The sequence below is a fragment of the Sphaeramia orbicularis genome, chromosome 18 (assembly GCF_902148855.1).
Source record: "Sphaeramia orbicularis chromosome 18, fSphaOr1.1, whole genome shotgun sequence".
Classification (NCBI taxonomy): domain Eukaryota; kingdom Metazoa; phylum Chordata; class Actinopteri; order Kurtiformes; family Apogonidae; genus Sphaeramia; species Sphaeramia orbicularis.
Window position 1 is genome coordinate 41,923,843 of NC_043974.1, and position 15,900 is coordinate 41,939,742.

General features: G+C 39.1%; 1 protein-coding gene across 2 annotated transcripts; it reads left to right on the plus strand.

The window, feature by feature from the left end:
* Positions 1-200: 200 nt before the first annotated feature.
* Positions 201-15,094, plus strand: lrp10 (low density lipoprotein receptor-related protein 10). 2 transcript variants are annotated; one of them, XR_003938084.1, is made up of 11 exons: positions 201-241; positions 2,231-2,384; positions 2,563-2,595; positions 2,911-3,055; positions 3,244-3,437; positions 4,139-4,716; positions 5,588-6,024; positions 7,296-7,490; positions 8,971-9,100; positions 10,615-13,452; positions 13,492-15,094. XR_003938084.1 is itself a non-coding variant. In XM_030162144.1 (10 exons), exons 2-10 carry the CDS (start codon positions 2,339-2,341, stop codon positions 11,254-11,256), a joined length of 2,400 nt encoding a protein of 799 aa, XP_030018004.1. In that variant the 5' UTR covers positions 201-241; positions 2,231-2,338; the 3' UTR covers positions 11,257-15,094. The 2 variants fall into 2 exon arrangements, 1 of the variants encoding a protein (XP_030018004.1); XM_030162144.1 differs by having other exon boundaries at positions 10,615-15,094.
* Positions 15,095-15,900: the final 806 nt, after the last annotated feature.

Consider the following 15,900-nt stretch of genomic DNA (forward strand, 5'->3'; position numbering starts at 1 on the left):
TTCACCCTTGTTTGCTTTCAGACATTCTTATCATAATAACCGTCGCATATACACATATATATGTATATAGATCGACTATGCAGTAAATAGAGTTAGTAGACTCAAAGTTTATTTAAAATGTAGAGATTTATGAATGAAAGAAAAAATAATAATGGACACCGTAAGCCCCGCCCTTCCCGTCATGAGCTAATTCATACGGAAGTAGCTCAGAATTTGTCAACAAGAAAGGCCGACTGACATGGTAACGTGTTGGGCTCTTATGCCATTTTTGGTCATTTTATTTTGTTTTCCTAGTTTCTAACTTATATATTGTGATTCGTTTGACTACTAAAACCCTTAACGTCGATTCTAAATCCCGTTTTACTGAGTGTCGTGGCATAAAAAACGCGACTAAACCGGGGGACAGAAGTGAGGATATTAGCATTAGCGGTTAGCTTGGCAGGAAGCTAGCAATGAAAGCTGTTGGTACTAAAGAGGGCGAGCAGCTGCTCCCTGCTTCATCAAACCGAAACCACCCTCTGGCGTCATTTCGAAATGTTTTCTGAACTTTTTGGTGGCTTATTAAGGTTTTTAGGACATAACGGAGCATTTCTCCTTCACTGGGAACACAACCACACTTAAGGACAGTTCATTCGGCTTGTGCTGGTTCTCGGAAATGCTGGCGTTCCGGACGTCATTGTTGAGATGATTATAGGAAGGAAACTACGTGTTTGTGTGGTGTAAGTGGAGACAGAATAACAACATAACACGACTGTGGTAACTATTAGTAGATACTGTCGTCTTCCCTAAATACGAGTATAGAAATGACTGTCTGAAGAATTAATAAGGGCAGTGTTTACATTTATAGGAAACGAGAAGCTACTGATTAAACACTGTGGGGATTTTGTCAGTAGGGTTAGAGACATGATGCTGGTGTTATTGTGTTTGTGTGGTTTAGTTTAATATAATAAATGTAGAATTGAATTTGAGCAAATATTAGGGGAGTGATGTTTCCTCTAGAAATGTTTCTTGCTCTAAAAAATTAAAAATGCACCATTTGCCTCTTATATATTCACTGTAAAAGTGTTTCTTCAGTTCTATGTGTCATACAGTGTTAGTAATTAACCCATAAGGACCTAGTGTGACTTTTGTGGCAGTTTCCAAATGATTTTTTATTTCTGTTTATCTTTCTTAAGTGACTTGTCACCATTTACTATAATATTATCCTCTGAATTTTGCATTTTTTCCCATCTGTTTTCCTATTTTTAATTGACTGATAATGTAGATGTTCATAAAATCTCACAGTAAATTCAAAGCTTATTATATCAAAACAGAAAAAAGATTAAGAAATAGTGACTTTTTCAGTAAAATATATCATTAATCGAACTTAAACCCAGTGTGTTCATCCACCATCACTGATCCAACTCCATGGGTTTTACTGGTGAATCAATGTTGTAGAAGATGACTGTGTTTCCATGGTAGTTACAGAGCCTTTTAACATCTAAATGGGTCAAATCTAATGATCATGAAAAGATGAATAACTATTTTACACCAATTATTTAAATGGATGGATAAGATTAGTGGATCAACAGTTTAAATCAGTAGATGTTTTTGGTCTGTGGCAGATGTTTGCGTCTTTATGGGTTAAAGAGTATTTTAAATTTTATTTTGACTTCAGGCCATGTGGCTACAAAACAGTATATATTGTAATTCCACAATTTCGCAGTTCTTCACTCTTACCTTTTTTAAAAAAATGTTGGCGCTGTAATTTTCAATGATGTGAAACCAATTTATATACAAAAAGATTTAAAACCATAATTTTTAATAATTGTCAGAATCATTGTAACTTAAACTGAATTGTTCAAGTGAAAAATTCCTGAAGTTTTAAATGAGATTCAGCGTTTACATGACAGCGTGATAAGACTAGCTGTGAAAGTAATTTTTTTGGAATAAATAAAGCATTGTGTGTGTTTTTTATTTAAAGGATGTAGAGGATAGTACTTGCTTTTGGCCTCAAGAAAAAAAAAATAGAGGCAATTTTTAAAGTTGATTAATGCCAGTAGTTGACAAAACTGGTATGTTGCAAATAGTTTCTCTTTATTTCATGTCATGATAGGTTTCTTTTATTTTACTGTGTAAACACTTTTAACCTTGTTCTAAAGAGTGCTATATAAGTTAAGTGCTATCAGCTTAACCTTTTTGATGTATTTTTTGACTTTGCTAATCTTTCTCATCTCTTTCCCCCCCACAGGCAAAGTCTTCCTCCTAAAATGGCACCTCTCTGACAATGTTTAACCTTCTATTAGTCTTAAGTTTTTCTTTTTAATTTCCAACATTTTACTGAAGAAGCAGTTTCAAAATGACAGTGGCATACAACGTCTGTACCCTGCTAATCTTCATAATAAGTGAGTGAAAATATAATTACACTATTGTGCAGTTTGTGAATCTATCCATGATGCCTGCTTTAAATGTTTATCGAGCTAAGGTCGTGTTTGAACTTCTCATTCCATTCAACACATTTACAATTGCTTTCAGTCCTAGTAATAAATCACCTGTTTGGCTTTTCCTGTGTTTCCTCTGCAGCTCACTGCTGTTTTGAGGTTGTCGTCTGCACTGGTAAGGAGACATACGAGTCAAAACTATGATGTATTATGTCTTTGGTTGTTAGTGAAAGATTTTTAAAGGTCACGTAAGAGTTAAATGTGATTCTTGCGCCCTAAAAAGTAAACGTATTCCTGAATTAATGATACTGTAATATTTTCAAATCCCTGTTTTTGGTTGTTGTTTGGAAGCACTTAGTTTTGTTGTGACTGATGTTAAACTTCAAGGCTGGGGCTGCTGACATTTTTTTTCACAACTGACAGATTTAACAACATAATAAAAAAGTATACTGACTCTAACCCACTACTCCATGATCTCTCTATGTTTTAGTCCACTGTGGGCGTTCCATTCAAGTTGCAGATGGTAGAGTAGGAGAGATCCAGAGTTCGGCCTACCATAGCTATTCTTACCACTATGGCCCGACCAATGACTGCTGGGTCATCAAGGGTTCAGAAGATGAGCCTATTGTTCTCAGGTAAAAATTACCTGTATTAGAAGTCACTGAACCATTAATTTAGCCACTGGTGTTTGCTTTAGATAGGAAATTGCCTGGGAAACTCATCACCTCAGCTAAACTGAATAAGATCAGTCATATGTTATATGATGCTACAGTGGCTTTTTATGGTTTTATAAACACCGATATGTCCTCCTGTCCCTCTTCAGCTTTTCCCAGTTTACGGCGCGGTGTAGAAAGGAATGGGTGTCCATAAAATCATCAGCTGGAGATGAGCCGGTTGTCCTCTGTGGATCAAAGTTGCCCCAGCCGATGGAATTCCCAGGAGGCAACATTACAGTGATCCACCACTTCTTACCGCATCTATACCCTGTGTCGTCCTTTTGGCTGAACTTTGCCAGAGGTAAGGCAGTACAGCGGTTTCGTGTAAGCTTCTTTTTGTGTACATTGTCAGGGTGAAATTTAACATGTAATGTATATGATGAACTCTAGGGGTTCTTTACAGGGAGCTTGCGCAGGTCTTGAAAGTCTTAAAAAGTATGGGATTTTGAAACGCTGTTTTCTAGACTTTGAAAAGCCTGGAATTTTGTGTGAAAGTATTAATAAAGTATAGAGAAAAAAAATCTTTCCAAAATTTTAGAGTATGGTTAAAGGCACATAATGTTGTAAGATAAAAAATACACGAGGAAAACGTATAAAAAACCTGATATGTTTTCATTAACTGGTCAGTACTGGAATGATTCTTGTGAAAATTGTTTTTGCAATATCCATGTACTTTTGTGATTTGCATATGTTTTGAAAATGTTTCTGTCAGTAAAACATAATGTACTGTGAATTATACATTCAGTCATTTATACACTTATTATAATAAACTTTTCTACTGCACACAACAGCTGCAATCTCAACCAAAAATGTAGGAATGCAAGTAAAAAGTACATAAAGTCTTGGTTTTGGGAAAAAAAAAAGTAGTTTAGAAAAAGTGGAATTTTATTTGGATAAAGAGCCAACACCCTGTACAAAGCAGCAGAAGGTAATAGAACTATTTGGTGTGTCATTGTCATCCTTAATTTTCATTTGTTCCCTGCTTTGTTTCTATTCATCCAGACATTGGTGAATGCCCAGAGACGTCCTTTCAGTGCTTCGGAGGCCGTTGTATCCCCCTGTCGTGGCTCTGTAACGGCCAGGTTGAATGTCTAGGTGAGGGTCTTGGCTATGGCAGTGATGAGCAGGACTGTGGAGCTGAAATAGAGACCCCAGAACCCTCCAAACGTGACAGCACACAGGACGGGGAGACCAAAGTAGAGGCTTCCACAGAGAGAAACAGCGTTGCAGATAAAAGCCAGACCTCAGACAGGACATCTGAGCGGGACTCGCAGTCCGATCTGTGGGAGCTGTTGAAGAAGCGGCAGCAGGAGGAGGCTGAACTGGATCGACAACAGGTTCACAGGGAGTCCGCCGTGACCCCTGCCCCCACTGACTGTCCCTGCGGAGGGCTTCTCCAGACTTTCTATGGCACCTTCTGCCCTCCAGCCCTGCGGGGCCAGGCGCTGTTCTGTGTCTGGACTCTAGACCCTCAGGACTCAAGGCCACTGAGACTGGACCTGACACAACTGCTGCTGGGCCCCGGGGACATTCTTACAGTCTACAATGGACAGCAAGGCAGAGGAGACATTATCAAAATTGTGAGTTTCTTTCTTCTTCAGGGGGATTTATCTGGTAGTTTATTTTAGCTTTTTTTTTGAAGAACTAGTTTTTTTTTAAATTTTTCCCAATAGCTTCCACATCATGTGACCCACTGACTCCGTATCTGTTACGAATTATATGAGTCCATGTCAGGTGATGATTATTGAAGCTCTGAAGTTTACAGCTGTTTTTAAGTTGGATAGCTGCGTTATTTGAGGCTAAAATTCTGTACAGTACATGAAAGAACCACTAGTGATGTAGGTTTCAAAATGAGAGCATGTTTGCCTCTGTTTATTAATAACTGTGTGGTAAGTCAGCTGTTAGTTAGCATATAGCATATTTTTAGTGGATATTTTAGTCATTCTTCTATAGCTCTGTCTGTTACCTGATAAGTGTTATGCTACAAATGTGCTATTATTTTTTAGAAAATCCGCTCACTGTAGAAAGAGTTGTAGCTTAGAAGTGGTTTAGGAAAATTTTCAAGCATTCTCAGAGCACGTAAGAGATGAACGTTTTAATCTCAGTAAGATCAAACAGCATCATTAAGTGTTACATATTTGGAAAATATTTCTGCTACCCCTTTGGCTTTCCTCCTCTGCCTCAGAAACCCTTCAGCCTCTTAAAGTCATCCTTCAGAGCTCTCTGAAGTGTTAAGATGTTTTGCAATTACTTTTTTTGTCTATATCAGAATCTAGTCTGAACTTTAAGGTAAAATTCTTAGGAAATGCCAGTATGGCTGTGAAATGGGCATTAAATTCTGTTCTAAGTAGTCTTAAAAAGGTCTAAATTTAACTTGTAGAAACCTGTAGGAACCCTGATTAAGTCATTATCCAAATGTTCCTCATATGTTTTGTTTCTGCATCCTGTCAGATCACCAGCACCTCCAACTATAAATCCGTTCCAGTTGAATCCCACACTGGCCTCCTGTCACTCACATATCAGACTCTTCCCGGCTCAGAGGGGAGCGGCTTCAATGCTACGTTCCATGTTGGGACATACTGCCCTCCCTGGGAGGGTCACTGCGGTGGAGCGGCAGGGGGCTGCTTTACACAGGGGCAGCGCTGCGATGGGAAATGGGACTGTCCCGAAACCGGAAAGGACGAGGAAGGATGCCGGGGCTGCGCTCCCAACCAGTTTGCCTGTGGAGTAGCAGGACAGAGGACAGTGGCGTCCAGTCACTTCCCTGGTCGACCCGTGTGTTATCCGGTCACTGAGAGATGTAACTATCAGCTGTACTGCGCTGACGGCAGTGACGAGAAGGACTGCACCGTGTGCCAACCTGGGACCTTTCATTGTGACAGTGACAGGTCAGTACGGGTGCTCTGGTTTAAAGAACCCTGAGTAAATAAGAAATAAATATGTGTTAAGTTACACCACAGAATGTGTTATTAACACACAGTGGAGTGTGGTTTCAGTTTGTCTGTAGACCAGTTTGATGTTTTAAGACAGGGGTATCAAACATATGGCCTGTGGGCCAAAGCTGTCCCAACGAAGGTTCCAATCTGGCCCGTGGGATGAATTTGCAAAGTGCAAAAATTACACTGAAGATATTAAGAGTCAAGGGTGTCAAACTCATTTTAGTTCCAAACTCTCAAAATGTTTTATTATTTTATTTTATTAATCTTGTTCCTAAACGTTTTGAGCCTTTATCGATCCACTGTAAAGCACATGTATAGATGATAAGTTGAGGCATTATTAAAATTGCACATATTTTTCTTCAGAAATTTCAGTTTTTTCAAGTTAGTCACATTCCTTTGTGGAAGCATCATTTATTTATACTTGTAAACCATTTAATAATTATTATGAAATTATTTTATTTTTGCACTAAAAGAGAGTAATGTGGAGTTGTCATTATTTATAGGCTATTATGCTATTGTTTTACTGGAGGAACCCGAACTAAAAAGAGTTTGACAGCCCTGTTTAAAGCTGCCACATTTACACTGTTTTAAGTGTTCAGGGTGTCCATTTTGATTTTATATTAAGAGTCTGGTCTTGACCATCTATAAATGTCATGAGACAACTTTTGTTATGATTTGGCGCTATATTACTAAAAGTTGATTTGATTTTGGTTGAACATCCTACTAATCACTAGTAAGATGAACAGGAAGAATTAAATGATACATTAAGCTTTTAAAGCACTTAATTCCATTTTATTTGTACAGCTTTGCTTTACAGCCTGTTGAATGAGGGAGAAACTCAACAAATTCCTTTTGAACAAGCTAAAAGTAAATTTTTCTTTATTCTCTTCTATTGAAGTCCTTCATTTTGTGGACCAGTGTGCAGTGTGATGCTCCTGAAATAAATTTTAAAAAAAGTTGTGATGCTCATTGTGTCTGTAATGACATGCAGTCTCTACATGTGGATGATTCAACTTTTTCCTGTGGTCTAGTATTTGACGATGTGTCCAGAGATTATATTTGAAAAACCACAATCCATTTTCCCCTCATGTGCAGTTATACCTTCACATGCTTCATCATGTTGTCCTCAGTGTGCAGGAGAATGTGAAACTCAATCTTTCATACACAGTATTCCTGAACACTGACTCTCCCACACAAATGGCCTTTTGTTCCCTGTGCAGGTGTGTGTTTGAGACGTGGCGCTGCGACGGCCAGGTGGACTGTAAAGACGGCACAGACGAACTCAACTGCACGGTCATCCTGCCGCGCAAGGTCATCACCGCGGCAACAGTCGGCAGCCTGGTGTGTGGGCTTCTGCTGGTTATCGCCATGGGCTGCACATGTAAACTGTACTCACTCAGAACCAGGGAATACAGGTATGTTTATTCACATCTCACCTGAGCACAAAGAACCACAGCTTTCCTTTTCCTTTTCCTATGTGTCCATTAAATCTAGTGTGATGGTTTAAGATTCAAGATTCAATTTATGTCAGTGAAATTCTGATGTGCTTTATAGAGATGGTACACCTTGAGTAAAAAAAGGAAATATACAATATGAAATGCAAAATATTGATATAGTATTAAATAGTATAAGTTAGGTGGAGAGGACAGGTAAGGTATGTGACGGGTAAATACAGTAGTTATTGCACATTGTTTATTATTGTTGATTATTACACATTGGTGGCTTTTCATTATTTGATTTGATTTGTTTTAGTGATTTATTCTGAACATTCAATCCAACTTTATTTGTCAAGCACTTTAAAACAACCGCACTGAACCAAAGTGCTGTACAGAAGAATAAATAAAAAACAAAATAAAAAAATAAAATACAAGAATAGATTAAAAGACATAGAACAACTGTACAAAAATACCTCCAAAAAAATAGTGCTGTACAGAAGAATTAATAACATGCAATGAAATTTAACATATATGTGAAGAAACAAAACATAAATAATGATACAAAAATCAGCAATCAAGACAATCTTAGGCAGAAGAACAGCACAATAGTTTTATGTACATGCCCGAAAAGGGGTGGGAAGAAGTGCAATTTATTTAATCCCACCCCCTTTCCATAAAATATTATTAAAAATGAATATTTATCTCCCCCTTCCTTTTACATTACTCTTTAGAATTCAGATATCTATTCACACACGCAATTATTGCACATTGTTGATTATGATTTTTGCACATTTTTGATTACTACACATTACTGATTATTATCATTGCACGTTGGTGGCTTTTCATTATTGCACATTGTTGATTATTACATGTGGTTGGTTATCGCAGAGTTCAGTGTAATAATTGCTCTAGAAGAAGAAGCTGTTTGCCAGTCTTCTAGTCTGTGGTGTTGTGGTCCTGTATAAAGTCAAACATTTTGTGTGCTGATGGTAACAGCCTTTGACAATGCTCGATGCTTTCTGAAAGCATGGTGCAGGTGTAAATGTTCTCCAAGTCGGCAAGTCAGTGTTAATGATGCGCTCAGCAGTTTATGAGAGGGTGATGGCACATTTTCTAATGATGATGTGAAACCCTGAGTCACAACATGCACACGATGTTTTCCTAAATACTGGCCTCAGTTGTTTGCAATAGTGCAAGACCTCCCACGACATTCAGTTCACTCAATACAAGAACTGAGCCGTTTTATATTGTGTACTTCCTGCTGCTTCTGCCAGAGCAGATCATCTGCAGGCTTCTCTGAAATTGGAATTTCATCTCCGTCTGACTGTCATAACAAGAATAAACTCTTTACATAGTGGTGGTACTACACTGTGAGAGGAACTGTAATAAAATAAGTGTCTGCACTATAAAGAAGTGTTTGTGTATGATAACACCTCACTGCTTCTGTTTTTTGTTACAGCATGTTTGCCCCAATCAGCCGTCACGAAGCAGAGCTGATCCAACAGCAGGCTCCGCCCTCCTACGGTCAGCTGATTGCCCAGGGTATAATCCCCCCAGTGGAAGACTTCCCCACAGAGAACCCTAATGAGGTGAGAGAGCAAAATACACATAGAAATACAAATGACAAGAGGGATGTGTGTAATGGGAGATTAAGGAAAATCAACAGATTAATTCCTAAACTTGACCAGTGTCTTGTCAGCTCAAAGCTTAGCAGCAAAAATAACACATAAGAGCACTGCAGGGGTTTTGGAGGCTGTACACTGGAAGATGGCATTACCCAGATCACTTGACAAAAATACAGTGGAAAAACAGAAAATACCTGCATTCAGTACTAACTGTGAGACAACTTTCATAAATGAAAATTCTTTAAAGGAAAAACATTCTTCTGAGCAAAAATACAGTCCCCTAAATGATAATATCTTATAAACTTCATTGTTGACACATGACTTAACATCAACATCACCACCACTAGGCCTTCAACTTGTACTTACATGTTGCTTGCCCCTCTCTTACTGTGGCTTAGTAGTTTATTTGAGTAAGAACTAGTGTCCTGGCTAGCTCTCTGCCTATATATTTACATTTATAAATATACATACATTTATATAATATTTACAGCTAAAATACAACTATCAATGAACTGTGCAAACCAGAAAACACAGATTAAAAACAGTGGAGAAAAAGGTGAAAAAATGGCTAAACTTCACAAAAACCTGGCAGTACACACTAGTAGAACATTCCAAAACAGCCCTATCACTACTATCTACAATTATTTAAAGAATTCACCACAAAAACACAGCTAAAACCTCACCAAAACTTTTCTAAAAGTAATAACTGTGTCATTGACTGTACCTGTTGTTGTCTGCCCACTTCGTCTGCTACTTTCTGCTCTTCCCACTTCCACCCCTCCCCCACAGGCAATGCAGGCCTCTAATGTAATGTGTTATTTACAGAAAGATACAATTCTCAGCTTTCAGATGTCATTTGAATCTTCTGAATACTGCAAGCAGTTCAGGAGTTACTGCAAGCAGTTCAGGAGTTACAGTCATTTGAATAATGGTGAATGCAAAATGCTTGGGTGGCGACACAACTGTGTCCAAACCTCAGATCAGCTGAAACACTCAGTTTATTTAAATCCAGGTTAAAGATCCACCTGTTCTCAGCTGCATTTGAATAGGGTTTTTATTTATCAGTTCAGATCTGCACTGTGTCTTTTAAGCTTAGTTTTTATCTGTTTTATCTGTTTTATCTATTTATCTGTTCGTTTGTTTTTTTTTGGTTTGTTTTTTTCTCGTGCCTATACTTTTTATTGCTTCCCTGCTGTAATGCTTTTAATGTTTTATGTGAAGCACTTTGAATTGTCTTGTACATGAAATGTGCTATATAAATAAACCTGCCTTGCCCTGCCTTAAAAGGGTTAAGATGCAAATATAATCCTAAACAGACATGTGGACAGAAAGCACCGACCAGCTGCTCCACAGCTCAACTGAGTGTTAGTTCTTCAAAATAGTACTATAAACTTAACCGAAATTAAAAAGAAATGAGTAAAAACTACTGAAAATATCTAAACTGTACTAACTCTGCTGTCGTCTTCCATCTGTTTTAGACCTCGTCTCTCTCTCTGAGGGGGATTCTACAGCTCCTCCGACAGGATGCCGTCAACTCCCCACACCGCCGACGCAGGCCCCGGTTTGTCCGCAGGGCTGTTCGCCGCATGAGGAGGTGGGGCCTCATCCCAAGACCTCCTTCCAGACCGTCTCAGGCTTCGAGCTCCAGCCAGCAGCAGGCGGACGCCGCTCCCGCCGCTAACGGACCAGTCCACTCCACGCCTACGAGCTCCTCGTCAGCTGTGGAGGCGGTCAACCAGCCGGTGCCTCAGAAACTCGGGTTGTTGGCTCAGACAGAACAGCAGCAGCAACAGCAGGGGGCGCCGCCTCCTCTACTGCAACTGCCCCCTCCTCTGCCTGTCGCGTCCCCCCCTCCACCTCCTTATGCTCCCCCAGCCCCGCCCCCATCTGCTCCCCACACTCCCCCTGTCAGTGTCCCTCCAAGCAGCCCCTCTCTGGCTTCTATCTTCCATACGCTGGGCCTGAGTATCTCCCTCTTCAGAGCCTCACCCTCTTCTTCCACCAACTCCATGCCCCTCTCCGCCTCACCATCATTCTCGTCCTCCTCGGATGATGAGGTGCTGCTCATCCCTCTGTCTGAGGACACCACTTCAGAGGATGATGTACCCATGCTCACTTGAGTATCTTCCACTTTTCCCCTTGGATCATATTCACACAGTGGCCGTTTTCCTCTGACGTCTGGGTGTGGAACTCAAATGCTGTTTTCAAAAGGATAACATCACACTGTTGAGTTCAAGTCTTGAAACACAGGGAGGCTGACAAACACTTCTTTTTGAAATCTGAAAAGATCAGGGAAACTAAATTTATTAAGGGATTTCTACATCAATAGGAATATAATTTTAGTATCACAACCTTTGACTGCTGTTAGAAATGGATGAGTAATACGGACAAAATTCCTGTTGATATAATTTATACCACAGTGGTTACATCACAATAACCACATGATACTTTAAACACATTTGTTTATCTTCTTATATTTAAATTAAAGTTCCCTCCAGACAAAAACACTTGCCTCCCTGTAACAGCACAAATAGTAGAAGAAGATGATACTGTCAGAAAAAGGACTGGTGCCAATAGTCAAACTAAATACGAAGTAGTCCAATATTTACATGTTCTACTGGGATGAATAATAATAATAATAATAATATATTGTGATATTGTGCCATTTCTGTGCCAAGCAGACCAGCAGGCCAAAAACCTGCCCTGCAAGACGGCAGATAACACAAGACTGCACAATGGCGGGAAATCTTGTGGTAGAGACGATGTTGCCAAATCTCTATCTGTAGCCCAACACTACTGCCACGGCTAACATTAGTGTTCAGTCACATTCTAGTTAACTTTACCATTTGCTGGGAAAGGTGTGTGTTAAAATATCTCTGCACATCTTGGTGTGTTTTCACCTGGTCAAGCGTCTGGAACACACTTTGTGCTGGATATAATCTGTCCGACACTAATGTTAGCTAATGTTGAAGGCTGACATTAATATGGCGTTTTGCCCAGAACTATGGCCAGATGGCGCTCTGAATTTCCAATCATGAAGTAGAGAACTGATAATTTGGCGGACTCAGTGCAGCACTACGACATGATCCTTTTGATAACAATATTTGAACTCTCCACCCCGAGTACAACTCTGGAGGAAAATGCATGGTCCATGAGCCCCGCCCTCTGTCCTCTTTATTTCCTGCTAATAACTGATACCCAGTCTTTCCACATATGTTTGAACTGAAGCATGGGAGCGGTGAGACTCACCCTCACTGTGCAAGTCTGGTGCCTTTTGAAATTGCTTTGAGTTGGATTCATTGACTTATGGAATCAAGTATTTGACCATTTAAAAAAAAAAGAAAAAAGACCTCGATGAGAAAGTTTAGACGAAAAGCATGGCTGACACTTGTTTGAGAGTAAGTTTAGGTGAGTATTAATGTGCACTTAATTAATACTAGGCTGCACATTGAAGTTCCATTTTGCACAGAAGAATCTTCCCTATCCAGAGGCAGACTACTGTCAAAGTGAATGAAAGGAGTTTTTAGTTAAATGATGGAAAAAACGTGTTTTGTATGACTGCAACTGTGTGAATGCATTTGCATCTTAGTCTTACATAGACAATGGAGTATATTTGTAGATGTGGATCTTCTCCATGTACTTCTGCCACTAACATCCAGGCTCCAGGCTATTGTCACTACCCCATCTGTACCTGAAACCTGATTTATTCCACGCATTTGTGAAAACGAGCCACTACCTGCCACTGGTACTTCAAATCAGTTGCGATTGAAACCCACAGTATGTACGTATGTAGTATCTATGACTCGATGGCATATCTCAATCAAAACAATAGTAAAATGCGTATCACTTTAGTTTTTACTCTTCAAAATAAATGCCCTCAGCAGATTTGTCATATCCATCATGTTACTCAACTTGGACACAGAACATCTCGGTAAAATAGATGAGTTCCCTTCATATCATGTTGAGTGGCATATAGTCACTTTGTTTTAGTGAAAGATTTGTAAGAATGGAAAATAGCAGTGGTTGGGTAAAAAAAAATATGGCGTTGACAGGTGATCAAATGAAACGGTTCTTTGTTGGAAACAGATACAATCAGACCCACAAGTCAAGAAAATAGAAAACATAGGCCTCATCATTGACATATCTTATCGTAAGAATGTTCATACTGTGTGTTCAAACAGAATAATGTCTTTGGTGTTACTGGTTCTGAAATGCAGGTTGCTAATTTGTATTTGTATTTTTTTTTTTTTTAATGAATCCAAGCTCAGGGTCACACATGATCGGCTGTACGTTGGCAGGTGTACAGTTGGCGATGCGTGGGGGTACACCTGCCTGCTGGCCTGTCGACTTCCAAGTGACGGCGATGATGAGCTTATAGGCCTTTAAACTGCTGCAGATGTCTGTGTAAACCGCTGTGGTTAACAATGATGTCTGTTGTCTATGCAGTTTCAGTAGAATTCATACTTAGCCTCAACCATGATCACAACATTAGCTACAATGACCATAACTTTGTGCGAAGGTACATGTAGCGACCATGACAATCACATTATTATACCACATTATTATTATTAAGCATGCCACTGTTAATTACCGTGCAAAAACTAACACTCTTTGGCATTATTAGATGTAAGTAAACACCCATTTAGTTATTATATTTGATGGTAAAATTTCAAACAGTGGCTGTGGTTAAAGTCGGCTCATTAAAGCTGTCACTCACAGATGGACCACATAAGACATTCAGGTCGTACCCCACTGCCCACCCACTCTACACTTTACATAATGTGTGAAATAATAACACAAACGACCCCAAGCCAAGCAGGTAAACGGTGGTTAGATTAACTAATTTCAGCTGAAAATATTTTGGAAGTAGTTGTTAGCTAGCTGATGTGGTATATGCTAGCTAGTAGGTATGGTATTTGTTAGCTAGTAGAGGTGGTACCTACTGTTATGGTTAAACAGTGGACAGGATTAAGTGTTTATTTGAAAAGAAAGAACTGAATTTTCTTTTATTAGCAATATTTATTAGACATTCGTTAGAAGAACAAATGCTATTGATTTACTGAGCTAAATTGGAATCTATCTCGTAACTAGCGAAACTAAAGATAACATTATACTGCTGTCAATTCCTAAGAAATACCGATGACAGGAAGTGGCTCCGTTTTCATTTATATAAGATCCAGTCATGTTTCTAGTCTGGATGTACTGGTGACAGATATCACAGATACTCCAGAAGAAACCCATTTCCCCTTTTTAAGTGCCTTTGAAGAGTTTCCTACAGATGGCTTGAGATGATTCCTGAGTTTGACACCACACACCAAAACACGGGCACACACCCCCCCCCCCATCATAGTACGCATTTAAACCCATCACTGGCTTTGTTATACGATACAACAGAAATGCATGTCTTCTCTACAAGCTGGCAATAATCCTTTGGGACCCAAATGGAAGTGCACACAGTGACACAACACATGGCTGACATGAGTGTACCCTTCCCAAATGAATGTATGTCTCAAACACACGTGTCTAAAGACAATCTCTCTGGTGCCTGATTTTAAGATGTGTGTTAATGTGTGCGTTGGTGTTGTGTGCACAGCAAATTGAGGCGCCCGTCATGGTGAAGGGGGCTTGAAATTCACTAAATAACCTCAATTTGAATCTACAACCCTCGGGGGGGAATCAGTCTGTCACATTTGACACAACATATTTGTGGTGTGCCATTTGTATTATTGTACATTTTCTGGTGTTTTTATTTCAGACAGTTACTTCTCTCTTTTTTTTTTTTTTTCCTCTCTTAACTTTTGCTTTGTTGAATGTATTAGGGTCAGCGTGGAGTAGCCAGAAGTTTTAAATTTTGCAATGTATTGAGGTAAATAAGAGAGAAAGTGATTTTATGATTTATTAGGGTCAACTTCACTGTATATAAGTAACGTGGCTGAGATTAAACAATTTGCACTTTTAGCTGTTGAACGTGGTGTGTTTTATCGTTGGGGGGAGGGGGTAACTTTTATGCTTGATTGTTGTTTGCTTTGTGTAGAAGAACATTACTGTGAAAAAGATATCACTTAGTATCTCTAAAGTACTAATAAGAGACTTTTATATCATGATTATTATACCCCGGGTATTGTATTTGGTTCGGTTTGTTTGTTTGTTTGTTTGTTAACACTCTGGCAGCAAAACTATTGGTTGAATTCATACCATATTTGGTTTATAGATTGCTAGTGACCCAGGGTAGATCTAATTACATTTTGGGAAAAGTAGGTCAAAGTTTACATTTTTAATGAATTTTTAAAATCTCTTTTTTCCCCATTTACTTATAATGGGCAAAAATTCACATGTTTGTAGCAGCAAAATTATTGGTTGAATTCATCCCAAATTGACTTTAGAGATTGCCAGTGACCCAGAATGGATCTCATTACATTTTGGGAACAGTAGGTGAAAGTTCACATTTTTTATGAATTTTTAAAATCTTCCCATTTACTTATAATGGGTGAAATATGTGGGAGGGGCGGGGTTTGTTGTACCTGGCAATACTTGTTGAGAATGTGTTGCACTGTCTTGATGGACATTCTGGATAATTTATCATTGTCCAACAGGCTAAGATTCAATGTCATAATTGATAGAGAATCATATACACTGTATGGACAAAAGTATTGGGACATGTTGAATTCAGGTGTTTTTTTTTTCTAACGGGTCTGCGTACAAAACAATAATGACACATGTCATAATATACAGGGTGTCCCATAAGTCTCCATACATAGGAGACA

Bases quoted from the DNA above. Each gene is read 5' to 3' on its own strand.
- lrp10 (XM_030162144.1), top strand. From the start codon at position 2,339: ATGACAGTGGCATACAACGTCTGTACCCTGCTAATCTTCATAATAA. The intron at 3,056-3,243 runs GTAAAAATTACC...GTCCCTCTTCAG, and splicing joins GATGAGCCTATTGTTCTCAG to CTTTTCCCAGTTTACGGCGC. The intron at 7,491-8,970 runs GTATGTTTATTC...TTTTTGTTACAG, and splicing joins CTCAGAACCAGGGAATACAG to CATGTTTGCCCCAATCAGCC.